Source organism: Acanthochromis polyacanthus, chromosome 9 (assembly GCF_021347895.1).
Source record: "Acanthochromis polyacanthus isolate Apoly-LR-REF ecotype Palm Island chromosome 9, KAUST_Apoly_ChrSc, whole genome shotgun sequence".
Classification (NCBI taxonomy): domain Eukaryota; kingdom Metazoa; phylum Chordata; class Actinopteri; family Pomacentridae; genus Acanthochromis; species Acanthochromis polyacanthus.
In genome coordinates, this window is record NC_067121.1 from 30,717,379 (window position 1) to 30,743,381 (window position 26,003).

General features: G+C 39.1%; 2 protein-coding genes across 4 annotated transcripts in view; one reads left to right on the forward strand and one right to left on the reverse strand.

The window, feature by feature from the left end:
- Positions 1–6,439, forward strand: part of LOC110964699 (uncharacterized) — a 59,301-nt gene extending 52,862 nt beyond the window's left edge. For both annotated transcript variants that reach the window (XM_051953987.1, XM_051953986.1), the window contains exons 69-74: positions 2,062–2,261; positions 2,346–2,514; positions 3,333–3,442; positions 4,049–4,174; positions 5,764–5,890; positions 6,032–6,439. In XM_051953987.1, the coding sequence (XP_051809947.1) occupies positions 2,062–2,261; positions 2,346–2,514; positions 3,333–3,442; positions 4,049–4,174; positions 5,764–5,890; positions 6,032–6,042 (743 nt within the window). In that variant the 3' untranslated portion in view covers positions 6,043–6,439. The remainder of the gene's footprint in view (positions 1–2,061; positions 2,262–2,345; positions 2,515–3,332; positions 3,443–4,048; positions 4,175–5,763; positions 5,891–6,031) is intronic.
- On the reverse strand, positions 6,240–15,906 carry LOC110964708 (V-type proton ATPase subunit d 2-like). 2 transcript variants are annotated; one of them, XM_022213512.2, is made up of 9 exons: positions 12,976–15,906; positions 10,665–11,019; positions 9,956–10,127; positions 8,925–9,103; positions 8,053–8,132; positions 7,179–7,256; positions 6,925–7,101; positions 6,771–6,848; positions 6,240–6,642 (listed from the first exon to the last, which is right to left on the reverse strand). In XM_022213512.2, exons 2-9 carry the CDS (start codon positions 10,792–10,794, stop codon positions 6,478–6,480), a joined length of 1,059 nt encoding a protein of 352 aa, XP_022069204.1. In that variant the 5' UTR covers positions 10,795–11,019; positions 12,976–15,906; the 3' UTR covers positions 6,240–6,477. The 2 variants fall into 2 exon arrangements, with proteins under 2 accessions (XP_022069204.1, XP_051809951.1); XM_051953991.1 differs by having other exon boundaries at positions 10,665–15,906.
- Between the last annotated feature and the right edge of the window lie 10,097 nt (positions 15,907–26,003).

A 26,003-nucleotide genomic window follows, 5' to 3' on the forward strand; every position in this document is an offset into this window, starting at 1 on the left:
ACTCCTCGCAGGCTGACAGGCAGGTAGGCACACTGCGAGAGAACACTCGAACCGAAAGAAAATACCGAAACGCAAATGTCATTTCACTGATGAAATGCAAAAAAAAGTACCCGTTTTCGTCCGGGTCGTGTCAAATGGGAGGCAGAATGTACAGTCTGCAAAGCTGGGACTTATGTCTCTGTAGCTAATAAGAAAAGGAAAAAGAAGGAAAAAAAGGAGTGTTGACTTGAGGCATTATTTCTATATTTTTTTCATTTGCCATTAGACACATTATTTTGAAGAATGGGCTAACTGAACATTGAAGAAGAGGCTACCTCTCTTTTTTTCTTTTTGTTTAATATTTTGAGGCATTATTTCTATTTTTACATAATTGATAATTGGGAGGTTATTTTGAAGAACTTTTCCTAGCTAAGATGTAAGTGTCAGACTTAAGAGAGATGATTATTTCTTATTTTGTTAAACATCTGAATACATGTGTTCCTACACAACTTGAGTCAATAACTATTAAAGACTAGAGCATGCCATATTTGTATGTGACTGATTATATTGTTTAGGAGAATTGCTTTAAATTAATAAAGCAACTGTTTTTTGAGTGTTTTGGGCTATTTTTCTGTATATCCAGGTAAAGTGTTCTTTTCTGGGGAATTCAGAATATCTGTTTAACTGAGTTTGAAGCACAGAAAGCCCCCTGACCCACGGAAAACCCCTAAAAATGGGGGGGCCGAAAATTTTTCGCGCGCGAGCTGGAAGTGTGTCCTCTTTTCAGAGAAACAGAATATGGTCACCCTATTCTCGTCTCATGAACATTGAGCTTTATTGAGGTAAGAGAAGTTTACAGTTCCTCTACTGTTTTCGCCGGATTTTAGTGAAGCCCTGGTTGAGTTACTGCTGAGCTCTTGGAGGAATTTTGGGAAGCTTCACCGTCCATTTGCAGATAATCTCTCTCACAGTGAATCTGCAGAGTCTGTTAGAAATACATTCCCATATTTCAGTCACCTTTCTCCTTATCTTTTCTTCAATTTCTTTTGATTTTTGCCATAGAGTGCTACTGTTGACATCTTTTACCCAAATGCTCTGTTTTAGAGATGATTCATTGACCAGCAGAAACCAGGTTTGGCTGTGTCTAAACCAGTTATCAATGCAGTTTGGACTTTTTTTCCTCTTTTGTTCTGTACAAACAGTTAGACATCAGACATCAGTAGCACAGAGTTGAGGTTGTCATCCCATGCTGCACCATCTCTGTGAGCTTTTTTGATAATAGAATAGCATAGAATCACTTTATTCATTCCCGAAGGGAAATTCAGTTGTCAGGGTTCTTATCTGTTTAATTTTGAATTGAATAGCCTGACTGCTGATGGCAGTAAAGATTTCCTAAATCTTTCAGTCCTGCAGCGCAGGGATAGGAGCCGTCCACTGATGTTTTGTTGTTCATTGAGGCAGATGTGAAGTGGATGATCCATGTTTGTCAGAATGGCCTCAGTGCCCGTCTCTCCACCTCATCCTCCACCTCATCCTCCATCTCATCCATATTTTTGCTGTTTACAAGAAGTCTCAACTTTTGTAAAACATGCCTGTCAACAAAAACACAGAAAAAAGTGAAAATCAGTGAAAGCTGAAAAGCATCAATCTGTTCATTGGTTAACCAAAAAGCATGTTGATAATACAGAACAAATGTTGAGTAAATTACTGAAACTAAAGTTGAATTGTTTGGGGAAAAAACCGCAGCACTGCCTGTAATGTACAATACATCGATAAATAATACATACCAACATGAAAACATCAGCTCTGTGATGAGTTTTGCTGAGCTGCTTTCAGTCCTTCAGGCGCTGACAGCTCTTCGTCACTTTGGGAAAATGAATTCCCAGTTCATGAAGGAATTTTGCTGGATCGTGTTCCACAGAACCTCAGTTTGACTTCATGCACAGACTTATGCAAACTACAGAATCACCACATGGCTGATTAGGTTGCAAAGTGTTTACACTCTGACATGTCATTCTTTTAGATAAAAAGCCTAAATTACCTCAGTCTGTCTCCCTGTGTTTGCCTCTCTCTCTCTAACAGACCAAGCTTTGTTGGTGGCCGATCAGTTTGTAGTGACGTTTGATGGTCACTTGTTCGAGCTGCCAGGTTCATGTCCGCTGCTGCTCGCCCAAGACGTCAACGCTGAGCCCTCATTCACGCTGCTGCTCAGTCCAGATCCACAGAGCTTCCTGCTTGTACAGATGAATAACAGCACTGTCAACATTCAGCGCAATGGACAGGTCTGTGTCTCTGTTCCTTTAGTTACCAGCAAAGAGAGTTCATTCAGTCAGGCAGAAGACTGATGAAGAAAATGTGTGTCACAGGTGAAGGCCGACTGCAACGCCGCAGTGTCCCACATATTTCACAGTGATGATGGAGTGGATGTCAGGAGAAGGTCAAACGTGGTGCAGGTGTCCAATCAGAACGGAGGATCACTGTCATGTGACCTGTCGCTTGAAGTGTGCAGCTTCACCCTGGAAGGATGGCTTCATGGTAGGAAAGATTCAGCAGTACCAGCCATAACATCTCAATAACAACAACAAAAACAACAATATCAAAAATACAAACAGCAACAGCAAAGACAACGATAATAACAGCAATAATAACAACAACAATACTAGTAATGACAACAATAATATGTTTTTTTATTTAGCACTTTTTAAAAAATATGCAAAGTGCGGAGTCATAGGAGTGCCATAAAAAGAAAGAAATATGTGAAAGAAAAGCTAAATAAATGGGAAAGTGGAAGCAGGAATAAACAGAAGCACACATAAGTAAATAAACCTAGAAACCTCAACAGAAGTAAATAAAATAGGAAACTAAGTGTAGAAATACAAATGACAACATACAAAAGAACAATTACAAGGATTTTCATTTATTTTCAAATTTATTGTGTTTATCTTTTGAAATATATATTTATTTTTTCATATTGCATGTCTATTTTTCTGTGTATTTGAAAAATATATTTTTTTATCTCTATGAAAAAAACACTTATTTATTTGTATGCCTTTATTTGTTTTTTACTCTGGAATTTTTTTAATTTTTTTTTGTGCTTGCCACTTTTGAGAGTGAGCTGTCAATCACCTGGCTGTGGGCGGGTCTTCCTGTCCAGGCTCAGTGCTCAGTTCCTGCTCAAAAGAATCTTGCTTTGGGAAAAAAACATTTTGCAAGAATAACCGGTCACATTACACGCAACATTCGTAAAACAATGAAACGTGAATGTTTAAAAAAAAAGGTTTAAAAACGGTGATGTAAGTTATTCCAGAGTTGCGAAGCTCATACTTCTTTTATACTTGTTTTTTTCTGCACAGGTGCATCTACTGGTCTGTTTGGGACCAACGACAATGATGCAGGGAATGATTTTCCTTTGGGTGACGGATCTCAAGCTGAGAATTTGGAGGATTTTCTCAACAGCTGGCAGGTAGAATGAGAAGAACACAATTTGCATACTGAGGACAAAGCAGTCACAATGACGGATTGTCACTACATGATTATTGTTGCCAAGAGAATATTGGAAAAGAAAACACAACTAAAATATGACTAAATATGGCATAACTTTATAGTAATGCTTCCTGATGCTCAGTTACCATCATATGTGTATTAATAGCATGTCAATAATGTATTCTTTAAATATCACGATTATTGTCAAAATTTGAGATTGTCTGGACAGCTAACTTCTTCTTTAAGATAATGAAGAGAAGGTATAACTGCTGCATTTTGATTCTACATTTTGCTTTCAAAGGGAAAACATGTGACCTAATTTCCATCACACTGTCAGAATTGGTTCCGAATGATTTGTTTTGGATTTTAGTTGGCGTTAACCTACCAAATGCAGAAGATATCGTGGTGCACGGATGCACTTTTATAACTTTTAGTGTGATAACATAAAAAAAATCAATTTTTTTTTGTTTCACCGAGGAAAAACATTCTAAAATCTTGTGCTACTGAATGTTTATGTGATTATATTGCGGTGTTGCTGACTTGAAGGAATCTATTCATCACCTGAAATTTGACTCTGTGTCCTTAGATGAAGCCTCCGTGTATTAAACCTCCAGCTGCAGCAGAGATTTTATCCAAAGCATCCAGGAGCCCAGTGAGCTGCCACTCTCTGTTCTCTTCTCCCGATTCTCCGCTCAGCTCCTGCTTCAGGGTGGTAAGTAGCAGAACACAGCTGGCGTGCATCAGCGCTTTCTTACCAAGAATTAGCCTCGATCCTGCAGCGCTGACTTTCATCGCTGCCCGATGAGATATGCAGATGTGTGATACTGTGATAACATATCTGGCACAGAATACACACAAGTACAGTATTAACTTCTCTTCACCTTTAACGAGATTTTCTGCAGCTGAGAAAAACTCTCATATGGTAAAAATAAGCTGCACTTATACACATCGCTTGCAATCAGATAAAGGGAAGACTGTGGAAGAATAAAAGCAGGCGGGTCTTTGTTCTGCCAAAAGAAGCATTTGGGTCAATCTGTAATTGTGGGACTTTTTGTAGCATAGTTGACATTTTTCTGTTTTCAGGCCTAAAATCAACATGGCCGCCTATAACCAAACACCACATGGTATTTTTACAGAAAGATTCTTCTAAATATTGTATATACAACTGAGCAAAATTGATATTGAAAATTATTTATAAAGATGTTGTAGTAAACCTGTTGACTGCGATAAATCCACCCTTGACTCGCACACTACTTATATTAAATAACTATTAAAGTCTTGCCAGTCTTTTCTTCAGGAGGAAATGACATCATGTGGAGCAGGTCATGTGATCTGGAATTAACACACTTCCTTGAGAGGTGTTTTTGTAACGGGTAACTTAGTTGAAAATGATTTCTCAGACACAGATACAATTTGTTTTTATACATATAAAATTTGATATATTGCAAAAAAAGAAACGTGTCATGATGATCTCAACTTAATAAAAGAACACAATGAAAACAAATTTTGAATCAGTTCAGTTTATTATTGTTTATCTAATTAGAAGGTGGTTGTTATTGAATTTGGACGGTTATTTAGTTGACATTTTAGTGATATACGGTTATTTTTTTTATTAATTAATTATTGTTTCCATAGCGAAAGACTGTGGAATTTGTAAAGACATGATGATAATGAACATAAAAAACATGATTCTTTTTTACTTTTAATAAAAATGTATGCAAGATATATGCCATGGACTTCAAAAGTCCCTCAATTATATGTTGACCCATTCATAAATACAGTAAGTGCATGTTTTAGAGCTATACAGGAGTGCTAGAATTCTGTAATGTAAGTTTTGGCGGACAGTAAGAGGTTATACATGGAGAAAATTAAAAACGGGAAACCTTAATAGTTGATTTTCAGACAGATTTTGACTTATTTTTTTGTTTTCAGGTTTCCTTTTTTTTGTCGGCATTTATTCTCATTGTTTAACTCCACGGAAGGGGCGTCAACATTTTATGAGATTAATGCATATTTGAGTCTTGCAGCCAAATATTTTATTATTTAGTGCATGCGTGCGACCATCACCAGCCCTCCCTGAAAGCTAAGCTGACATTCTTTATTAGAATTCCCTGTTAAGAGCCAGGGAGGGCAGTGCTACACCTCAGTGATGATGTGCAGGGAAACAAAGGGTGGACAGGATGAGACAGGACAGACAGGGACTAGCAAGCGGGGCTATTACATCTGGAGAATATCAGGTGCTGTGTTATTCCCGACTATTAATTACCCAAACAAGGTTTACAATGGCGTCTTTGTTTCCAGGTGGATCCAGGTCGGTTCTTGTCGGTGTGTGAGTTCAGCTCCCACAGGGCGCCCTGCAGATTGGCGTCTGCTTTTGTTCATCTCTGTCAACAGAACTACATACCACTGGAGCTCCCTGTCCAGTGCAGTAAGTGGAACCAGTATGTGCACAATTAAACCCACGCTGTGTCTGTCTGCTGTCATACACATGGCAACGTTTTACATTTCTGAATGATAAATGAGGTATTCGGTTATTTTTTGACCACATCTTGTTTCTCTGTTGTTTCAGTTAAAGCATGAAGGACAGACGAGCAGATGAAGAGCAAGTTATGGTCTCTGTTAGCTGCTAAAATGGACAAACGCAAACACATATACCACTGGTTGTGCCACATTACTTCTATTTTGTACTTTATTGTATAGTTTTACCTCCTGTCGTGTACGCTTTTGTCCTGTTTAGAAGTGCAGGTGTTACACCAATAATGCGAATGTGAACATACTAACTATAGCAGGTAGTTTATTAATATTCATTAGGCTTCTTTTTTTGTATTTTCTGTGGTGTGTGGTAGAAACACTGAAGATACTAAGACTGACTTTAGTGCAACCACAGTTACTAATCCATCACAACTGAGTCATAAAGACATCAACGAATATTTTTATACAGTTTGACAAAGTGCATTTATTACATTGTTGGATACTATGTGACTTTACTGCGTGTCTTTATTGCTGCTTATTCATTCATTGGATAATGGGTATGTAGTTGTGTATCTTGGATTTCTGCCTCTGAGTGACACACTCAGCAATCCAGACGATGTTGCGACTCTCTTGTTCCTTCAGCTTGATGTAGGAGTAAAACACTCCAAAGTGGAACTGCTGCAGGAAAGCCAGTATGTTCAGCTTCACCTGGGGGAAAATAACAGAATTAAAGCTGTTTAGAGGGACCACAATGCAGGTTTAAGACCGGAAGAATCTCAATTTGTCAGTAAAAGTATCTCAACCGTAAATGGAAAAGTTCTGCTGAGTTTTATTACCTCTTGCTCAAAGAATCTGTCCTCAAAGCTCTTAAACTCTGATCCTGGTTCAGGGTCTTCAAAAATTGCTTTATAGTCCTGTAGGGAGGTTAAAGTTAATTGGTTGTCTGACTTCTGATGTCTCTCATTATAGCAGCTTTCAGAGATGACTCACTGTATAGCAGTCGGCTACGGCTTTGACCTGTTCATGGTCCTCCGCCAGGGCCAGGAGTCGCAGGCCGTCAGGGTAAAGTTTACCACAGGCCGGGTACAGAGAGCTCCTGTCTGCCCCACTGAGCTCCGTCCCGAAGGAGTTCACTGTGATGATGAAGGCCCTCCTGTCTGCCTCAAACTGCAGCACACGTACAAAACAAATCTTAAACTGTTTGTTAAATTAAACCAGCCCATGAGGATCGAATCATCAGGTACCTCCAGGACGGGACACATTATTTCCCCCGTGGCACCGCCCATGTTCTTGCAGAAAGAATGGAAAGACTCTAAATATGCCTTTGGATAGAAAAGAGGGAAAAAAAGCATAAAGGTCGGAACAAATCTCATGAAAAACATGTTAAGATGACATTTTAAGCTTTGACACAGTAGTAAAATAAATGTATTCCCTCTTGGGTTGTCCAACAGCTGAAGTAAATACTACAGTTTAATATTTATGTGAACACATGCACTTAGTCATAAAGGTGAGTTATGTATTCAATTAGACACGTATAAGACAGGCGCCTGACCGTAACAAGTGCACAGAGCAGCACTGGTGAGCTGAAGAGCATGAAGGAAAGCATTTCTGTGGATATTTTTAAGCCAGTTTAACCCTCCCTATGTGTTTATTTAAACCAATCATAGTTTTCTTAGGCAGAGTTAAGCTCAGGATGCACAATCAACAGCAAAATAGAAACATGTTTGACACCCCTGATCTAAATCTTCAGTAAAACTTGACTTTACCTTCATGATGGCATTCATTACAGTCTCAAATCATCAGCGGCTGACCTTCTCTGATTTGCTTTAAGCTTTTTTTAATCCTAAACTATGGAGATTTAACCTCTTAAGTTATCTGTTTTCTGTTTAGAATAAGTGGAGGAAATTTTATTTTGGAATTTTGCACTAAACCTCTAGCCAGCATGGTGGACCTACTATGGATGGTTTTCCACTCATAGTCGTTATTCTGTGTCCTTGTTTCGTGTGCGTGTTGAGATAATTATGAATACAGCATTTCATTTCTGCTAGCAGATCCCCCTAAACCCACCGCCTTTAAATGCCATAATGACCCTTCTACCTCATGTCACGCTGTAGTCACCTTGTACAGTTTGTTTCTCAGGATCTCGGCTTCCATTTCGTCCAGGTTGGAGTCAGATACAGCATCCTGGAAAAACGGAGCTGTGACAGAAAAAACAAAACACACCGGGGTGGTTACAGGTTGACTAAAAAAGAAATAAACAGAAGTGTATTGGTAATATTTCTAATTTGGTAGAACTTCAGTATGGAAACCAATTTCTGCCAAAAAAAATATAAAGTTGGACCTGGTAAAAATAAAAACGTGTAGAATGTAAAAATTCAGTCTCAGTAAAGGCCAGATGAGTGTACGACAAAGTGAGAATAATGGGTTAGAGAATACGCTGAGCCTAAAGTCAGAGTTTTCAGTGTTATGAAGGTGTCTCTCTTTTTAATGCTAGGTCACCATGGTAACCGATGCTGCACAACGGACCTGAGGAGGTTCTGTTCTGTTCTGTCAAACCTAAATGCTTCCTTTGAGCGTCGTGTTTAGATAAATCACAGTTAAAGTTTAAGAGCTCTAATGTGCAGCTGTCACGTTAGAAACAAATGGCTGAGTGGTTAAACATAGCTTACATAACTTGCAGTAGTGGTGATTTTCCCACTAAATACACTTTTATATCTTTAAAGCTCCACATTATAACAACCTGTTCCTCTTGGCTGAAGTAGGCAACACACTGCTGGTCCATTTTTGTGTGGAAAAAGAGTCAAATGTCCCTTTTGTGGAAGAAAATCGTGGCCAAGAGAATATTGTAGGAGAAAATACTGAAATACGACTTTATGGCACCAGAGTTGTGCAAGTCACTGCAGATAGAACGCCACCAGCGACTTGTAATGAGTCATAAATGACTCATACATTCAAGTTTCTGATCTTTGGGAGTCAGAAGCACATGTTACCCAGCGGTGTGTCCACCAGGATGGCTGAGTAGAGTTCAGTCGGGGTGCGAGCGATGCCCACGGCCGCCATTTGGTCAAAACCTCCCAGCGGGTGACACCGTGGGAGCAGCTCTGCCACATCTCTCTGCTTCAGGGCTCCAGTGATCAGCATCACCACATTGTCGATCATGTAGCCGTAACTATGGCAACACAGAGCACACAGTGAATGGATGTCCCATTTTTTGTTTTGCTTCTTTTTTTCTGAATGCCATTTGTATCAAAAAATTGGGACAGATTTCCACACAGATTCACGTTGAGTTTCGTAAACGGTAAAATTGGATTGCATGGAATTAGTTTTTTTCATAATTTGCTGAATCTTTTTTTGCTGTTTGTGTAAAGATTGCGGGATCAGACAGGATCAATCTGGGCAGATGCAACTGATGCACAGATTTCTTTTGGAAATGCTGAGTAGAAAGAGCATTTTTGAGACCAGGTGTAGACATCTTCTCAGCTCTCCACATTTTCATATTAACCCTCGTGTTGTCCTGTGGGTCAAAATTGACCCGGTTTAAAGTTTGAAAATGTGTGTATGTGTGTGTGTGTGTGTGTGTGGGGGGGGGGGATCAGTGAAACTGATGTCCACATTTTGAACATTTTTGGGAATTTTTTCTACATTTTTTGGTGGAAAAAAAGAAATTTTAAAAATATATCTTTAAGGACATTCGATTTTTTAAAAAAAATATCCTTAAAGAAAATATTAGAAGTTTTACTGATATATATATGTAATCACTTTAGATATTTTTAGGATTTTTTAAAAGATTTTTACTCATTTTTTGAAAATATTCACAAGAATTTTCTTGCGAAATTTGGGGGATTTTTTAAAAATTAAACTTTTAAGGAATTATTGGAATTTTGTTCATGAAGGTTTTGGAAATTTTCATAAATTTTGGGATTTTTTTTCTGAATTTTTGGATTTTTTTCAGACAAGGAAACAACATTTTTTGGTGCCCGTAAATGAAGACAACAGGAGGGTTAAAGCATATGTATCATACGTTATATAGTCGAGGAATGTAGAGAGCGGCGGCAGAGCATTGGAGCGCAAACAGCTGAACTCGGTCACCAGATTCTCCCTCAGCTTGCTGTCCACCAGAGACACGGTCAGGTCTTCTTCAGACGAGGACAACAGTTTACCGTAGTCTGTGCTCTGGAGGTGCAGCTTCATGTCTGAGGAGGAAACAGCAAACACAGTATTTTGCCTCTAAGATCAGCAGAAAGAGATGAATCATAATACAGTATATGATTCACACTCAGCTATTTCTGGCCCTCTTGTTACACTCATTACAGCTGATGATCACTCACGGTGCCAAATATTGAAATTCTGGACTCTGTTTTTCCACTGGTTTGTCTCTAAGACTTCTTCCATGAGCAATTTACTACAGGGATGACGTACTATCATGTGTGTTAGGAACATAAAATCTAAAATACAGCATAATATGCACTATATACTAACATGTCACTGGTTTTCATCTTAGCTAACTGACACTTTCTTTCACAGTCAAAGAGAGGAAGGCCCTAATATGTGGGGGGAACATTCTGATCATCTGTGGGATGAATGAGCTCCAGGTGTAGAAACTGTTTAGATGAGGTAATCGCTGTCAGGAGTGCTTCAAAAACACCCACACACAAATGCACATGGGTATACTCTAACAACACAGTAGGAAAAGCTTTCAAAAAGTAAATTGAGTGATGAGCAATCCTTACCCTCCAGCGTGTCGCACTGAGCCAGATTATGATAATCAGCCTGAGTCAGGATCCCAGCTTTCATTCCTCGGACCAGACCCTCCAGATATCCATGATCCACGTTAAAGCTGAGCTCCTGACACGCTGCCATGACGCCAAATGACTTCTCAAATGTGTTTCTCTTGTTCTTTTTACTGCAGTAACTTCTGCATTGCTCCGTCCCTGACGAACATTCATGCAGTTATTTTTTCCTTCCTCTTTGACACCAACAAATTCCAAAGCTGTTCTAAAATTGTGCCCAGCCTCAGTTCCTCTTCCGAAGTGCATCCAGTCTGGCTGCACTGGATCACATTTTCATTCATTCTACTCTATTCTCCTGTGTAAAGAGAGAAGAACATACTTATAAGAAAACAGTGATGCAATATCCACCGATCAGCCGTAACTTTAAAACTACTGACAGGAGAAGATAATAACATCAGCTATTATCTCCTACAAGGCAGCTGTCAGATGGTGGAATATATTAGGCAGCAAGTAGTCTGAGTCATCACAATGTGAGTATAAACCTGCCACTGGCCGCACATCTTTCATCTCTCCTTCCATTATCTATGAGTTATCTTTTATAAAACCTGCCTTCACCAAAAAAAAAATAAATAAATATCAGGCAGCAACCTACCACACTGAAATTTTTGGTTTTACAGTGAATTAACTATTGTAATCATAGTTCCTGACTCCCAGGATACAAATGTTGCACCAAAACACAAATAGTTTTACAGTCACCGTAATGAAAAAATACTACTGCTGCATCCTGGGCTTAGTGCCGCCTAAGATGACTGGTTTAACCCCCATGTTGTCTTCGTTTACCAAAAAATATTGTTTCCTTGTCTGAAAAGATATCCAAAAATTCTGCAAAAAATGCCCAAATTTCTGAAAATTTGCAAAACCTTCAGGAAGAAAATTCCAAAAATTCCTTAAAAGTTTCCCTTAAAAGTTTTATTTTGAAAAATCCCCTAAATTTGGCAAGAAAATCTTTGTAAATATTTTCCAAAAAATGAGTAAAAATCTTCCCAAACAGATCGTAAGAATATCTAAAGCAAGGATGGATCCAGATTAATTTTAGTGGGGGGGCACAGGGGGGTACAACAGATATTTTGGAGGGGCTTTTGTACTTCCTGCATAAGCTGAGCAGAGCCAGCGCCCCGGCCCCCATCATGTCCACGTTCTACAGAGGCACCATCGGGAACATCCTGTCCAGCAGCATCACAGCATGATGGATCCTCCAGCACATCGTGAAAGCAGCAGAAAGGATTGTCGGTGTCTCTCTCCCCTCCCTCCAGGACATCTACAGTACCCACCTCACTCACAAAGCACTAAGCATTGCGGTTGACCCCACACACGCGTCTCACAACCTCTTCAGCCTGCTGCCATCAGGGAGGAGACTGAAGAGTCTGAGGGCCAGGACCAGCCGACTGAACAGCTTCATCCACCAGACTGTCAGGAAGCTGAACTCTCTCCCCTCTCTACCACCCCCTTCCCCTGCATACACAAACTCTAGTCAATAACCTCTGATCTGCACTGTAACAGCACATGGTCTGTTTGACACTAGTCACTTTAATGCCAATTTGCATTCCAATTTGCAATTTGCACTCATCTCGTCTTCCATTGTACTTCAACACTCAGGTTCTGAATAATAGAATCTAAAACTGTGCCTTATGTAGATTAGGATGTTGTTGTCTTTTGTTTTTCTCTTATGTTTGATGGTATTTCACATTTTAGGGTTAGAGAGAAATGCAATTTCAGTTCTCTGTATGCCGTGATTTGTTTTACAGAAAAAATACATTATTTCAAAAATGTGAATTTGAAAATGTAAACAAACTGTAATAAGCATTAGCTAGCTGCTCCATTTGCTCTGAATATTCTTGTTCTCGTTTTTGTCAAGCCCAAACTAAAAATTAATCCATATTCTGGCTACATTACAGACAACAGCAGCCATGGAGTGACCGGAAGTCAGCCGACCTAGCGGAAGTGCTAATGAGGTCTGCTTTGGCACGGATTATTACCGTCACACATGTAGCTTTGAACATAAATCTTCTACAAGACACAGAGCTGTAGCTCCGTTCCAGAGTGAGCTCTAATGTTTCTCTGTGTGACTGTGTCTGACTTCCTCTGATAAAATCATCCTGTTCACTCGGAGCTGTAGACACAGATATATATCTATCTACTGATTCATATTTATAAACACTAGTCTGGTCCGATGCAGTCTCAAAGATGAGAGGAGTACGTGAGAACCAAGTACGGACAGTTGCATACCGAGAAACGGCCACAGTCTTCTTACCGCAAAAGTACAAAGCTGCTCGTCTTCTCCAGCATCAGGAAACGTCTTCAAAGCTTCTTCAAATCGAAACGAAATACAATCAAAAGAAGATTATTGGTGCATTCAGGTGTAGTCGGACAACGAAGTTGCGTTCATGAGCGTTGGAAATCGGATGAGACTATAAGCAATGTGAATTTCCAACGAAATTTTTTTTGAGGGAGGCACACGGGGTGGCCAATCAGATCTTGGCAGGAGTTTGGTTGATTTTTTTGTTTGGCCAATGTTCTTTAGAAACATTTTTAACATTTATTTTTTTCCACCAAAAAATGCTCAACATTTTCCCAAAAATGTTGAAAATGTGGACATCAGAAGTTTCACTGTGAATATATATATATTTCACACATTTTCAAACTTTAAAATGGGTCAGTTTGACCCGTGGGACAACACAAGGGTTAAAGAAATACAAACAAGGCAGAGTGTTTTATCCCTGTATGGCAGAATGATAGAGAGGTGCAGCACAGAATGGTCTGACAGCAGGTCTTGTGGGGTGTTTCTGGTATGCAGTAGTTAGTACCTACCAAAGTTGTCCAATCAGTGAACAAATGATGAAGTCCTGTTTGGAAAAGGCTCACTCGTGTGTCGGGAGTGAGGGCTGGTCCATGTAGTCTGATCATACAGAAGAGCAAACCTTTATGCTGCTATGATATAAAGGTGTCAGAATTAGACCATGGAGCAATGGACAAAGGTTGCCAGCTCTGATCAAGCACGTTTTCTTTACTTCATATGCATGCACATCATCGACCTGGAAAAGAAAAGAGAGCAGGATATACTGTGGGAAATCGGTGGAATATTTTGAGCGATTTTCCCACTGGGAAATTTAGGGTTCTGGCATTCATGTTTGACATGAACCACCTACCTACACACTGCTGCAGACCTCGTCCACCCCTTCATGATAAGACTAATCCCTGATGGCCTCTTCCAGCAGGATAATGTTCCCTGCCACACTGCAAACATTACTTATGACAGGTCTGATGAGCAAAGAATTCAAAGTATTGGCACCCAGATCGCTCAACAGGTTGAGCAGACAACCCACTAACAGATTACAGTCCCTGGGTTCAATTCCAGCTCACGGCTGCAGGTCTTTCCCCCATTTGTCTCCCCTATTTTCCTGTCTACTTCTCATCTTAACCTGTCAAAAATGGCCAAAAATAATTTCTTAGAATTCCCCTGCTTCCAATCTGATCGAGCATCTGTGGAATGTGCTGGAAAAACAAGTCCTATCAATGAAAGGCCCCATCTCGCAACATCCAGAGCTGAAAAGATCCACTGCTAATCTCCTGTGGTATCAGGCACCAGGAAACCTTCAGAGGTTTTGTGGAGTTCATGCCACCGATGTCTTTGTGGCTGATTGGTACAAATTACATGATGGACTTTAGTCTGTGTCACATAATGCACAAAAGAAAAAGGAACGCCAATGAAATGATTCAGTGCGTCTCCACTGTACAGTTTTGGCAACATGTATGCTGAACTAATGTCTGTATTTTTTTCTGTTGAAATAATTCTGTACAAAATCAGACAGCAGAGCGTTCCTGTGGGAAGCAGAGAAAATGTCAGACACATTTATATTACTTACACTCGCTAACGTTTGTTCATGTGTTCCTCCCTATATGGACAACTGTTTCTGATTATTCTTACATAAGACACAGTACATGAGTTCAGCTCTATGAACTTATAGGGGTTGCTTCATGTTGGATACATGAGTGAACTGCTCTTTTCAGAAACACCTCACTCCTCTCTGGCTCCCACTCCTTCATGGTCAAGAGTTAAAAAGGCATTCTGAAAACACGATCTCCGTGAAATGGATTGCCATTCAAAACAGAAAGGTACTGTTACGCCACATCAGATGTGTCTACTTAGCTAACTCTTTTTTCCCGTCTCAGACAAATTTGTAATATTAAAGAAATAAAGATTTCCTGGAAAGGATTTAGGAGATGGAAAAGTGCTTAACTGTGGAATTCACACAGACTAATAACATGTGTCTATGCATGTCTTTACTGGAAACACACAGCACAAGCAGCTTAATGTTAATTATCTTTATACTTTTCATGTAATTTGTCCAAGAAAAGTTTCCAAAGCACATTGAACCCTTGGTTATCCACAAGACAGCCTCCAGCAAATATTTTCAAGCTAACTTTGATTTTCTTTGCCTGTATTTAATCTTACATTCCTAATCTCCTGAAGTAAATCTAATTCCTTCCTATTCATTAACATTTAATGACTTATCTTTATACTGTTTCAAAGATTTTAGGACAATCAAAATGAAAAAAAAAGCAAGAATAATACAAGTTTACATTAGACAGTATTTGTTTAATAGCAAAAATAGAAACAAACTTCAGCTCATAAATTCACACACAGATAACTGGTGATTTCACAAATGGGACTCATGCATATGTATTCTTCAATGCATTGTTTACATAAGTGGACATTTGTCCACATTTTTTAAAGCAAATCCAAAAACTGAGATCCCCATGTGATTAGCATGGATAATAAAGAATAAAAATTATAAATATATTCCAAAGCAGCAACAGTGCAGGGATTACCCGAGGCTTAACACAGTTAAAATGTGATACACATATTTATGTCTACATGAAGGAAAAAGTATGCCACCCAAACTGTGTCACACCTACAGACATCCCACATATCGGATGTTGAGTTTAAGACTATGTTCTGTTTTTTTTTTTTTTAAGATTCTTGCCTCACAAAGAAGAGCTTTCTCTTGTTCCATCAGTCTGTGTAGTAGCTAACTCTGAACTGTAATACTATGAACTAAAACTGCCCTTGCACTGCTGAAGAGGAAAACCAACAAGCCAGGAGGCAATATATGCGAATACCTCTGTGTCTAGATGTCTACTGCTGCGTATTTGTGCATGTATCAGTGCTTAGGTGTGCTGTCTAGGTCTTCTTTAAGCACAGAGGGTTCATCCTCCAGCAGTGGCAGATGGTATTGAAGAGCCGACAGCGACAGGAGGCGCAGGGGTCGCAACACGGAACATGCGAGGAGCAGTTTTCCATCAAGCGGCCACAGCGACGTGCAGGAGCCACGACGTTTGATTTGTGTTTCTAAAACACCAGCAGGGACAGAATTCACAGAAGTGGAAAAGCCATTAAAATCCCCATTGTACCATTTAAATCGTAGCTCCTGTTGTGTGTAAAAATATGAAGATGTTAAATACAGAGAAGGTAAGTTAAAGCTGCACTAATGCATTATATTAAGTGAACAGTGGCTTAAATTGCTCTTTTCATTCGCCTCTATAGAGTATTTTAGCGTCTTTCAGCTCATGGTCAGCTCTGTTTTCGAGGCCTGTCTTGATTTACTCCTACTGTTTTATTCAGCACCATTTTTCGAAGGCTTGTTACACAGAACCATCGGAAAAGTCCTCCTTAAAAAAATATTTGGAAAAGGGCACACACTCTCTAAGAATACTTGATCCAATTAACTATTTGTCTCTCATGGGCTAAAATGGCAACTTGAGGAGGTTAAAAATGAAGCCAACATAGAGGTGCAAAAAATTGCAGTTCCATAAATGGCCACTTGATGCTTCCTCTAAAAGTGAGTCAGTCCTCATTGACCTTTATGTTAAAATGTTCAACTTTACAGCAGAAACAAACATGTTTACAGTCCGGTACAAAGAAACCAGTGTTGCTCTGTATAGCTAATTTCCTCATTCGTGACAAATGTACCACAGTGAATTTTCTCAAGTGTGCTTGAAGCAGCTATTTTCTGAAATGGAAGAAGGAAATGGAGCTGCTGTCAGAAGTGTAAAAAGAAGAAGATACAGTGTTTTTCTAACTCTGCAGTTCCTTTGGGAGAAATTTAAGGGCAATATTTGGACTGGAAACATGCAAATAAATAAAACTGCCAACACTTCACATTTCCAGCTCTCACAGAAAAGCGAGTGAACATACACTTACAAACACATAGATGCATCAAATAACGAACCAGAGCGATGAATACTCACAAGATTTTGATTTTGTTGAGGTGGAGAAATCTTTTGCCTTGCAAACAGCCGTCTGCTCTTCGCTTGGCCAAAAACTACAATTAACAGAGGATGAGACTGAATAAACATTTCTTATTTTGATTAGCTTTAATACTCTTTTTCAGTGGAAATCTGTGCAGTGGCTCTGGCCAAGAAGAGGAAAATTCCTCACCAGAATCTCTTCAGACCTAGAAGAGGCTGTTCTGTCGTTACACATGAAGATCAAGCAAGAAATGAGCCTTACGTTTAGTTTGCTTTCAATGTTCTCTCAGGTCAACACTCGACTGTGAGCAGGACTTGACTCAGAAGAGGATGGACACATGTATTAAACACTATCAAACAAGATGGATGCTCTTTGTCTGCTCTTCTGATTGGATGTGGATGGCATTCCTCCACAGAAAGACATCCCATCTATCCACACTGCTTCACTTTTTTAATGCTCTCTTCATTGGTTTTGCAACACATTAGACATTCAGTTGATTGATGCAACAATGTATGAAAATAGAATTACATATCAGACCAGGAGACCCCTCCCTTCCTTCCCCTACTACTCACGCCACCAACAGTCCACCTCTGACCTGTCTTCAGCATGTCTGCCTATTCATATAAAAAGGAATAAATAAAAACAATGCAGAACTTCAAATAAAAACACAGAACAAGTTGCAGAGAGGAAACAGCCCAGGCAAGACAACAAACAAAAAGGGAAAAAAAGAGACAGCAACAACCATCAAGTCCACATGCCTGACTAACACATGACAGCTGGATTCAAGATTGATTTCAAAATAAAAGAAGCACCTTGTTGTGGACCCACCGCTCCCAAGATCTTTTTAAAAATAAAATATCTGGGTCTGATTTTAGACTCCCATTTAACATTTGAAAGTCATATCAAAAGATCACAAGAACAGCCAATGCAAATCTGTACACCTTTCGACACATAAGGGACTGTTTATCATTCCAAGCAGCAAATGTGTTTATGCACGCTATGATTTTTTCTCATCTCAGTTATTGTATAACCTCCTGGTCACAGGCAACGATCACAGTAATTAGTCCATTAAGAATGATCTATAACAGAGCGTTGAAAATACTGGCCAGAAAATCTGTTAGAACCCACCATTGTGAAGTTTTACAGAGGTTGCACTTTCTTAATTTTGAAAATTTCATAAATTTCTGTAATTTAAAACTCATGTATAAATGTCTGTACAATCAAGCCCCTGAGGTTTCTTGGACAGTTCATTGTTCTACTTAGAGCAACAGGCTCAAGAACACGCGGAGCCTCTAATGGGAATGTGAAAGAGCCTGGGAGAGACACTGTGTTTGGAAGATCTGCCTTTTCTGTTAAGGTTGCTAAACTGTGGAACTCTCTGTCACGCGAACTAAAACAAGACCTAGATCTAGGGGCCTTTAAAAATGAACTGAAGCGGGTTTTAAAAGGGGATCAGGTCTGCAACCATTTTTAGATTGAACAGAATGTATTTGTCTTTGTATTAATGTTGTTGTTTTTTTGTTTTTTTTTCTCTCTCTTCTGTAAAAGCCCTTCTAGGGACGGACTTTGCAAATTAGCTCTGGCTATAAATGTCATAGTGTTATACATGTTTACTGTATACACTGGTCCCTATTAAATAAACTATAAATAAATAAAACTCTCCACGCTTTCCCTTGAGGTTGCGATTTATCTTGGAATTTGGCATCCAGTACATGGCACCAATTCATCGTTCATCCGTTCACCAGCTGTCCTCCAAAAACTGGCATTTTAATGTCACATCCCGTTAACCTCATGTGACATAAAGAAACTGGGATCCCCCCCCACCCCCACCCATGAGGCCAAGTTGCTAAAAACAACAGCCAGAATTCAGTTGCAAACATATGGGCTCTTCACACACAAGGAGGAGGCGGGGGTGGATGAAGGTCTGTGCTTGTCATCTGATTAGAGGCTAAAGAAGCTGGCATGCTAACAGAAACACGGCATCCATAGCTGCAGTAGCTGTACATACGGTTTCTTTATGAGCAATGCAATAAATACAGCATCACTAAGTTGAAAAAGTTGGATTCTTCTATATGGGGCCCTCAGAGGACAAATATTCTTGTCATCAGGTGGCTAACCTTTGTGAGGCGTCCGCTAACTATCAACAGCTGGACAATCTCTGGGTGCTTGGCTTTGGAAATGATTTGGTTATGTCCATCCTTACGTAACTTTACTGGAAAACATTTTTAACACCTGATTCCAATCTTACTTGGGAAACAGAAATACAAATTCTGTTCACAGTTTTCTTGTGAGAACTCCTTCATCCTTACTGTATCATTTGTCACTTGGTAGAAATCAAGACGAATTACTGATTCACACCTCTCTCTTTCATACTTGCTAGATAATGTTTAAGAATCACACTCAGTGGTCTTTGTTTCTTCAAATGGGAGATAAAATTACAGAGCTCATCAAACAGTTTTTGACTGACATTGCCTTGTTTTTATAGCACACCAAAAGGGTAAAATGTCCAGTTAATGAGTGATTGTAGTTCTGCATGAGTCTGTTTACATGAGTAATAGTGAAATAAGAGCTGTCTACGTAATCCTGCTAACGGAATTTTTCATTCACTCAACAAAGCCATTTTCAGGCCTTGGATATGTAACATTACTGCTAAATCAATCTGTTAAAGTGTCATTTACATAGGTCAGATTTCTGTTATTGTTTCTAATGGTTTAATTTAGAACCCTCTGCATTCTCATTTACATTTTGTGGATGGATTTTCTCCTGGAAAAGTAAAACTGTGGCATATAGGAAAGACTTCCAGTTCAAAGGAGCTACAAAATCAGTGTAAAGGCTGATTCATGGTACCCACATGAGGAACTTTGACAGCAGACAGCGGACACAGTTTCATTCATACCTCAATACATTCGTGTTGGCCTGCTGCACAGATGGCTACATTGGCCAACACAGAAAAGCACAGCAGCCCCATGGATGTTCAAAAAATGCTGGTGTGACTTTGCACTAGGTACAGATTTCAATTTTCAATTCAATTCAATTTATATAGCGCCAATTACAATTCAAATTGTCTCAAGACGCTTTATAGAACCCATAACAAACAAGATCGGGTTCTAGCACTGTGTCCACGTACAGAGATGAATGATAGAATTACGGATAACCAAGAAAATCTCCTTGCAGTCTTTCCTCTAAACAAGCATTTGCTTTAAAACGCCTTCTGTTTTTCCTTCACGCACAGTCACCAACTTGAAAGTCCACAGAGGTGTCCATGTTGACCTTGCAGTCATGTGGTTAATGACAAAATATACATCACATGGACACAGACAGCATTAATTGCCCATAAGGGGGTAACATGGTGTCATATGACAGGAACAGGACTTTCTCACATTATTCTTCAACATAAGTTTCATTTTCAAATGTTAGGTTAGCATCATCACTGTCTGAGGAAGGCTGTGACATGCACGTAAAAGCTCTGGAAAAAAAAATTGTAAGTATTTGTCTTCTAAATTTGGTTTAGTTTCAGACCAGTGACTCGTCTTTTTTCTTCTTTGCACTTTTGCTTCACAAATTAGGAATGGGTGTGGCCAGTCAATAGTTTAGCTGCCAAATCGCAATTAAAACAGCATGTGAAACAAAAAGCAGGTGGGGTGCTGCTTTTTCTATCATTCTTGATCTATATGTAGATCCCAGATGTACATAAGTGACTATTTGCTTTGAAGCACGTTGGCATGTTCCCATAAACATATGGAGCTGGACCAGCATCCAAGGTGCGGCGGTATAGTGATTTATACAGACTCAGATAGCAGCTAAGATTGTCAGTCTTCCACTGCAAATCAAAGTGATTTGACTCCATGTGTCCTGTCTGCTGGCCTTGATGTTCTTTTTGAAGATAATCCTTATTTTATCATTATTTTTTTTACCCTGGCTTTTTGTTTTTGAGCTCCTGATCAGTAGTAACTCAGCATTTAGACCTAAATAGTCCACAGCACATGTCCTCTGCACATGTGGTCAGTCGAGCGTTTTGGCCATGCCAGGAGCAGAGGGACGAGGAGTAAAATAACAGGGTGAAAAGTGCTTTCAATACATATTCATATGGAACACATAAAAATTGTGTTGGAAGTGTTTTAAGTCAGTAAATTTGCAGTCAAATAGACTTTAGCATGGATCCACCCTCTTGGCTTTGGGCCACAGTCATCTGCAAGGCCGTAGTCAGACAGCTTCAATGCACCGGTGCATTGATTTTCCAAATGTCTGGAACCATATTGAAGGAATGAACATTCTTTCAAAAATATTGGCTCGTTTATGATTTTGAAGATGGTGGTAGAGAGTGTTGTCTAACACATCGGTCTGAAATTTCCCGAAAGTTTAACTAAGCTGAGATCTAATAACAGGAATTTCCATCCATCCATCATCTATACACCGCTTAATCCTCATTAGGGTCACGAGGAGAATGGCGTCTATCCCAGCTGACTTAGGGTGAAGGCAAGAGGCACCCTACACAGGTCATCAGTCTATCTATACAGACAAACAATCACACTCACATTCACACCTATGGACCATTCATATTTATCAGTTAACTTCAGCATGTTTTTGGACTGTGGGAGGAAGCCTGAGTACCCGGAGAAAACCCACACATGACCAGGGAGAACATGCAAGGGGAATTTAACAATTGATATTTTATTTTATATCATCTGGTGTTTCCTTGTTGCATATGTTATTTTGGATCGCACTTCTTCAGTTCTTCAATCGCTGTGTTTTTGAGTTCTTCATTTCTAACACGATGTGGAAGTGGAAGGTTGCTTGTAATGTTGTTTTATTTTTATTCTGCTCATCTGTAAAGCCCTTTGTGCTACATTTCACTTTTTTTTTTTTTTTGATGGGACAGTGCATATTAGTGAACACACAATGTCATAGGTTTACACAAGCTTGCAGTAAATGAGCCGAATTTAGCCCAAGTGCTGAAAAAGTTATATAAATAAAATCTGACTGACTGGCAGTGACCTCAAAGGCCAAACCATGGGATTTACTCAAACCATTCAGTGACTCCTTGTGCCCTTTGGATGGAAACGCTGTCATCCCGGAGAAGACTACTTTCACCAGAATGGAAATGTTTCGTCACAGTAAAGGAGATCACTCAGATCAACTCTGTATCGATTGCAGTGACTCTTTACTCTAAGGGGATAAGTGGACCTAAACATTCCCCTACAGTATAAAAGAGCCACTGGATCCCCTTAAAGGTTCAGATCTGAGCTGTTCTTGGTGCCACACATGCAGCCAACCACTTGTCAAGAACATGGTAAAGGCTCACTCATCGATCATATTACTTTTTTCACATCTCAGTGGTTTTTAAGCATTCGTCTTTGTAATGACATGTTTATGTGATGCCATTCTGCTCTAACATCCATCTCTGTGTAATTGTGCAGAGAATGTTCTTGCTGAAATTCTGATCACGTACTACACTAACATCCTCAATCACTGGCTCTCCTGTTTTTCTTTACATATGGCACTAATGTACACTACCAGTCAAAAGTTTGGACACATCTTCTCATTCAGTGGCTTTTATTTAATTATTTTAGACATTGTAGATTAATATTAAAGATGTCAAAACTAAAAATACAACTTATGGAGTTATGTTGTAAACAATATTAATTACAGCATAGAAAATAATACAAGTAAATAAAAGCAATGAATGAGAAAGTGTGTCCCAAACTTTTGTCTGGCAGTGTACAAGCACCACGGTCATCAAATGTGTTAAACACAATTTCTAACCCTGTTTGCTGACGTCTTTCCCACAGATCTAAATACAGACCACACTTTAGAACTCAATGTTCCTAAAACCAGCTGAGCAGCGGTTTTAAGTGGTACATGTGCTCCTAATATCCACTGATTAACAATGAGCCCTCTTTAAAAGCCACTTACATCATTTCCTCTTGACAAAACAGAATCAGCTCTATGACTGGATGTTAATTGCTTAATTGCAGTGGACCTGTGTAGAATAAGGATCAACCAGTTCTGAGTGTGAGATATTTGGCATTCTGATGAATTAGTGGAACTGTGATTTGGAGGTTAAGGTAGAAGATACCTCTGAAGTTTGTTAGGATTTATTTGTTTAAAGTACTTCTAACTGAACACTGAAATTGATATTACAAATGAGTGTTATGATATCGATAAGAATAACTACTTAATGTGCAATGAATGCATGAGTTTTGCTTTAAAAGGGAAGAGATGAAGAAAAGCTCTAACTCCCAGGTCTGATGGACACAAACAGTTTAGGCTGGAAAGTTACAGCCGCTTACAAAGAAATGCTTCTTCTTCTACACGTGCACACACACGTTTTGGCTTTGATACACAGCACATCCCTACTTCCGGTATAATGTAACAACTAATTGCACTGAAACTGCCAACTCAAGGTTGTTTGAAGGAGAAAACCATAATAATATTTCCTACATCCTGCCTTTGAAATACCACTAATGGCTACATCACATCTCAGCTGACAAAGGAAGAATACTAACTGTTAGAAAGCGGGATAAAGTTTGCAGGAGGGTTATTTTTATAGGGTGCGGCTCCTGGGGATTGGATGAATCGTGTGCCAAGAGATGACACATCTGTACACCAACTAAAGGAAGAGCCAAGTCTAAGCCACGGTTTATCCCCACGTTTAGCCAATCACAATTCAACACTTGAATTATATGTTTGTGTTTTATAACCAATCACATTTCATCATAGTGTTTCAAACGTCCTGCTCATATTAGACTTCATCCTTTTCTGGGAGGCTGTTCCAGACAGAAAAGGTCCTTGTACAAAATTCTTTTGAGACACTGATATTTACAAATAAACAGCTTAATTAAAGATGAAGTAGTTTGCTTTCTATCTCAAAAAACGAACACGCTCAACAAGTTGTATTAAACATTGCATTATTGTATTGAACATCTGACTCTTTTAAACTTTAGAGCTCCGCAAAATCTTTCTAATTGAAAACAAATTTGAACACTCTGCTTTAAATGACAGACACGTCTGCCAAAACTGACCAAGAAGCTCAGCCCTCTCCACTATTAAGGAAATTAGCTACTTTCACAGTGGCTAAAGCTCTGCTAATGGCTAGCAGCTAAGTCAGGAGGCAGTTACAGAATACGCTGAAACAGTGTCTGGAAAAAAAAGCAACAAATAATGCTGCAAGAAATCTACTTTAGTGGACCTGAAAACCTGAAAAAAGAAATATATTCCCAGATCCCTACAGTAGAAGCATCTAATTTTGTTGCGTTTCTTGCCAGCAGTCTGTATCTCTCCTTAATTACTTGAAACACTAATTTTCAGGGGAATCATCATCAACCTTCTGGTCAATGAAACACTTCATTGTCTACCAACTCCTGCCCACGTCAACACCTGAACTGCTGTCCTTTCTATGTTTTTCGAATTAAAATGGTTGATTTTCTGCAGTCCTGTTCAAACTTTGTGCACTTTTTCCATTTTTTTCTGTTGATGTAAATAAAGGAGCAATCAGCAGCTAAACAGCCGAGTATATCTCCCGGGGCTCGGTGGGGTAAATACGAAACATTCATTCACTACGTAAGCAATGTGAGAGCTCAAGATGAATAGTAATGTTGCTTCATGTCTGCTGGACCACGAGTCAAATGCTTTCAAACAAATTGGACACAAGTGTGACATGACAGAGACTGTTTTGTAGAAGTCAGAGTTGGGAATGATGTTCGAGTACAACCTCTGTTTTCAGGTTAGCCATTGTTAGCAATTAGCATCATGGCCACAGACAGCAGTTGGACTGTAATGTGTGGAGCAGTGATTTATTGAGACAGAAATGCTAATAAACAATATATTACCACACGTCACTAATGTTGAGGTGAGCTGAAGTTCTTTCAACTTTCTGGGACGACTACAGCTGATGTTCTGGTTGAAATTTTAAGCACAAAACTTCTGACTTCTCAGCTCAAATGGGATAAACCAACAAGCAGAAATCTCGTTTACGGACGAGTTAATGCACTCAAATTCTATTCAAATCATGTCACTATGATTGAATATCCACAACTAACGACTTTTTGAAGACATTTATCTTCATCCAAGAGGCTTAATGAGTTCTGAAAGATGGATGAGGACTCCCAGGTTTTCTTCCCAGATCCTGTGCTGTAAAGTTCTGTTGTTCCTCAGCTTTTGGTATGAATCAAATTGTAGTTATTTATCTGCAAGTGTAGGTTTCAATGATTCTCCCCCAAACACCAGTACTAACATCTTGAGTTACTCCTCACTTGGCATTTTTACAAACAAGGATTTGGGCGCAAGAAAAAATAGCTTGAACTTCCCATCAACCAGTTTAAACTGAAGAAGCCTCTTGGATGAAGGTGAAATGTCTTCAAGAAATAAGAATTTACTTTGTCTTCGACCGAAGCTCTTTCAGTTACCATGACTTGATGACAAAGAATCTATTCAGATACATGAATTAGCGTAATGTTAGTTGCTAACTTACCATTAAATAATTTAATAAACTGTACAGCTACTACAGTATACACTCCTTATGCTCTGATGCAGCTCTCCAATAAGATACTTAAACTTAAAGTTCTTCGTTGTTTAATGCTGGAGGAAAGCAGCAAAGTTCCCTATGGACACTGAACACGGATTTAGTTTATTGCGTTATTCTCTTGCTGAGGTCAGACATTGAAGCGCTGGGAGACAAACTCCAGTCCTCATTCTGTACAAAAATACATTCCACAGTTGATCCGAGGATAATGTAAAGCCTGGGTCAGACAAACCCGATGGGTTTTGTGAATGTATTGTTTAAAGTCGTCTCAGTCTCCACAAAAAGAGCATTTAACAAATATGTCAAACTTTTTGAATTTAGATCACAATAATATGAATAAAATAATCACATTTGCTACCAATAAAGTTATTAATCAAGTCCTATAAACCAAGCCTGTTACTCTAATCTGTGCACAGCCTGTAATAAAGGTTTGCACAGAAAGTACTGCATATGCTGCTGTTCTAAATTCAATTTATTGTACAAAACTTGGTAACATAAACAATTAATC

Coding starts and splice junctions, on each gene's coding strand:
- LOC110964708 (XM_022213512.2), bottom strand. CDS start 10,794: ATGGCAGCGTGTCAGGAGCTCAGCTTTAACGTGGATCATGGATATCTG. Junction 10,128..10,664: donor TCAGTGCGACACGCTGGAGG/GTAAGGATTGCT, acceptor TTTCCTCCTCAG/ACATGAAGCTGCACCTCCAG. Junction 6,643..6,770: donor ACAGATTCTTTGAGCAAGAG/GTAATAAAACTC, acceptor ATTTTCCCCCAG/GTGAAGCTGAACATACTGGC.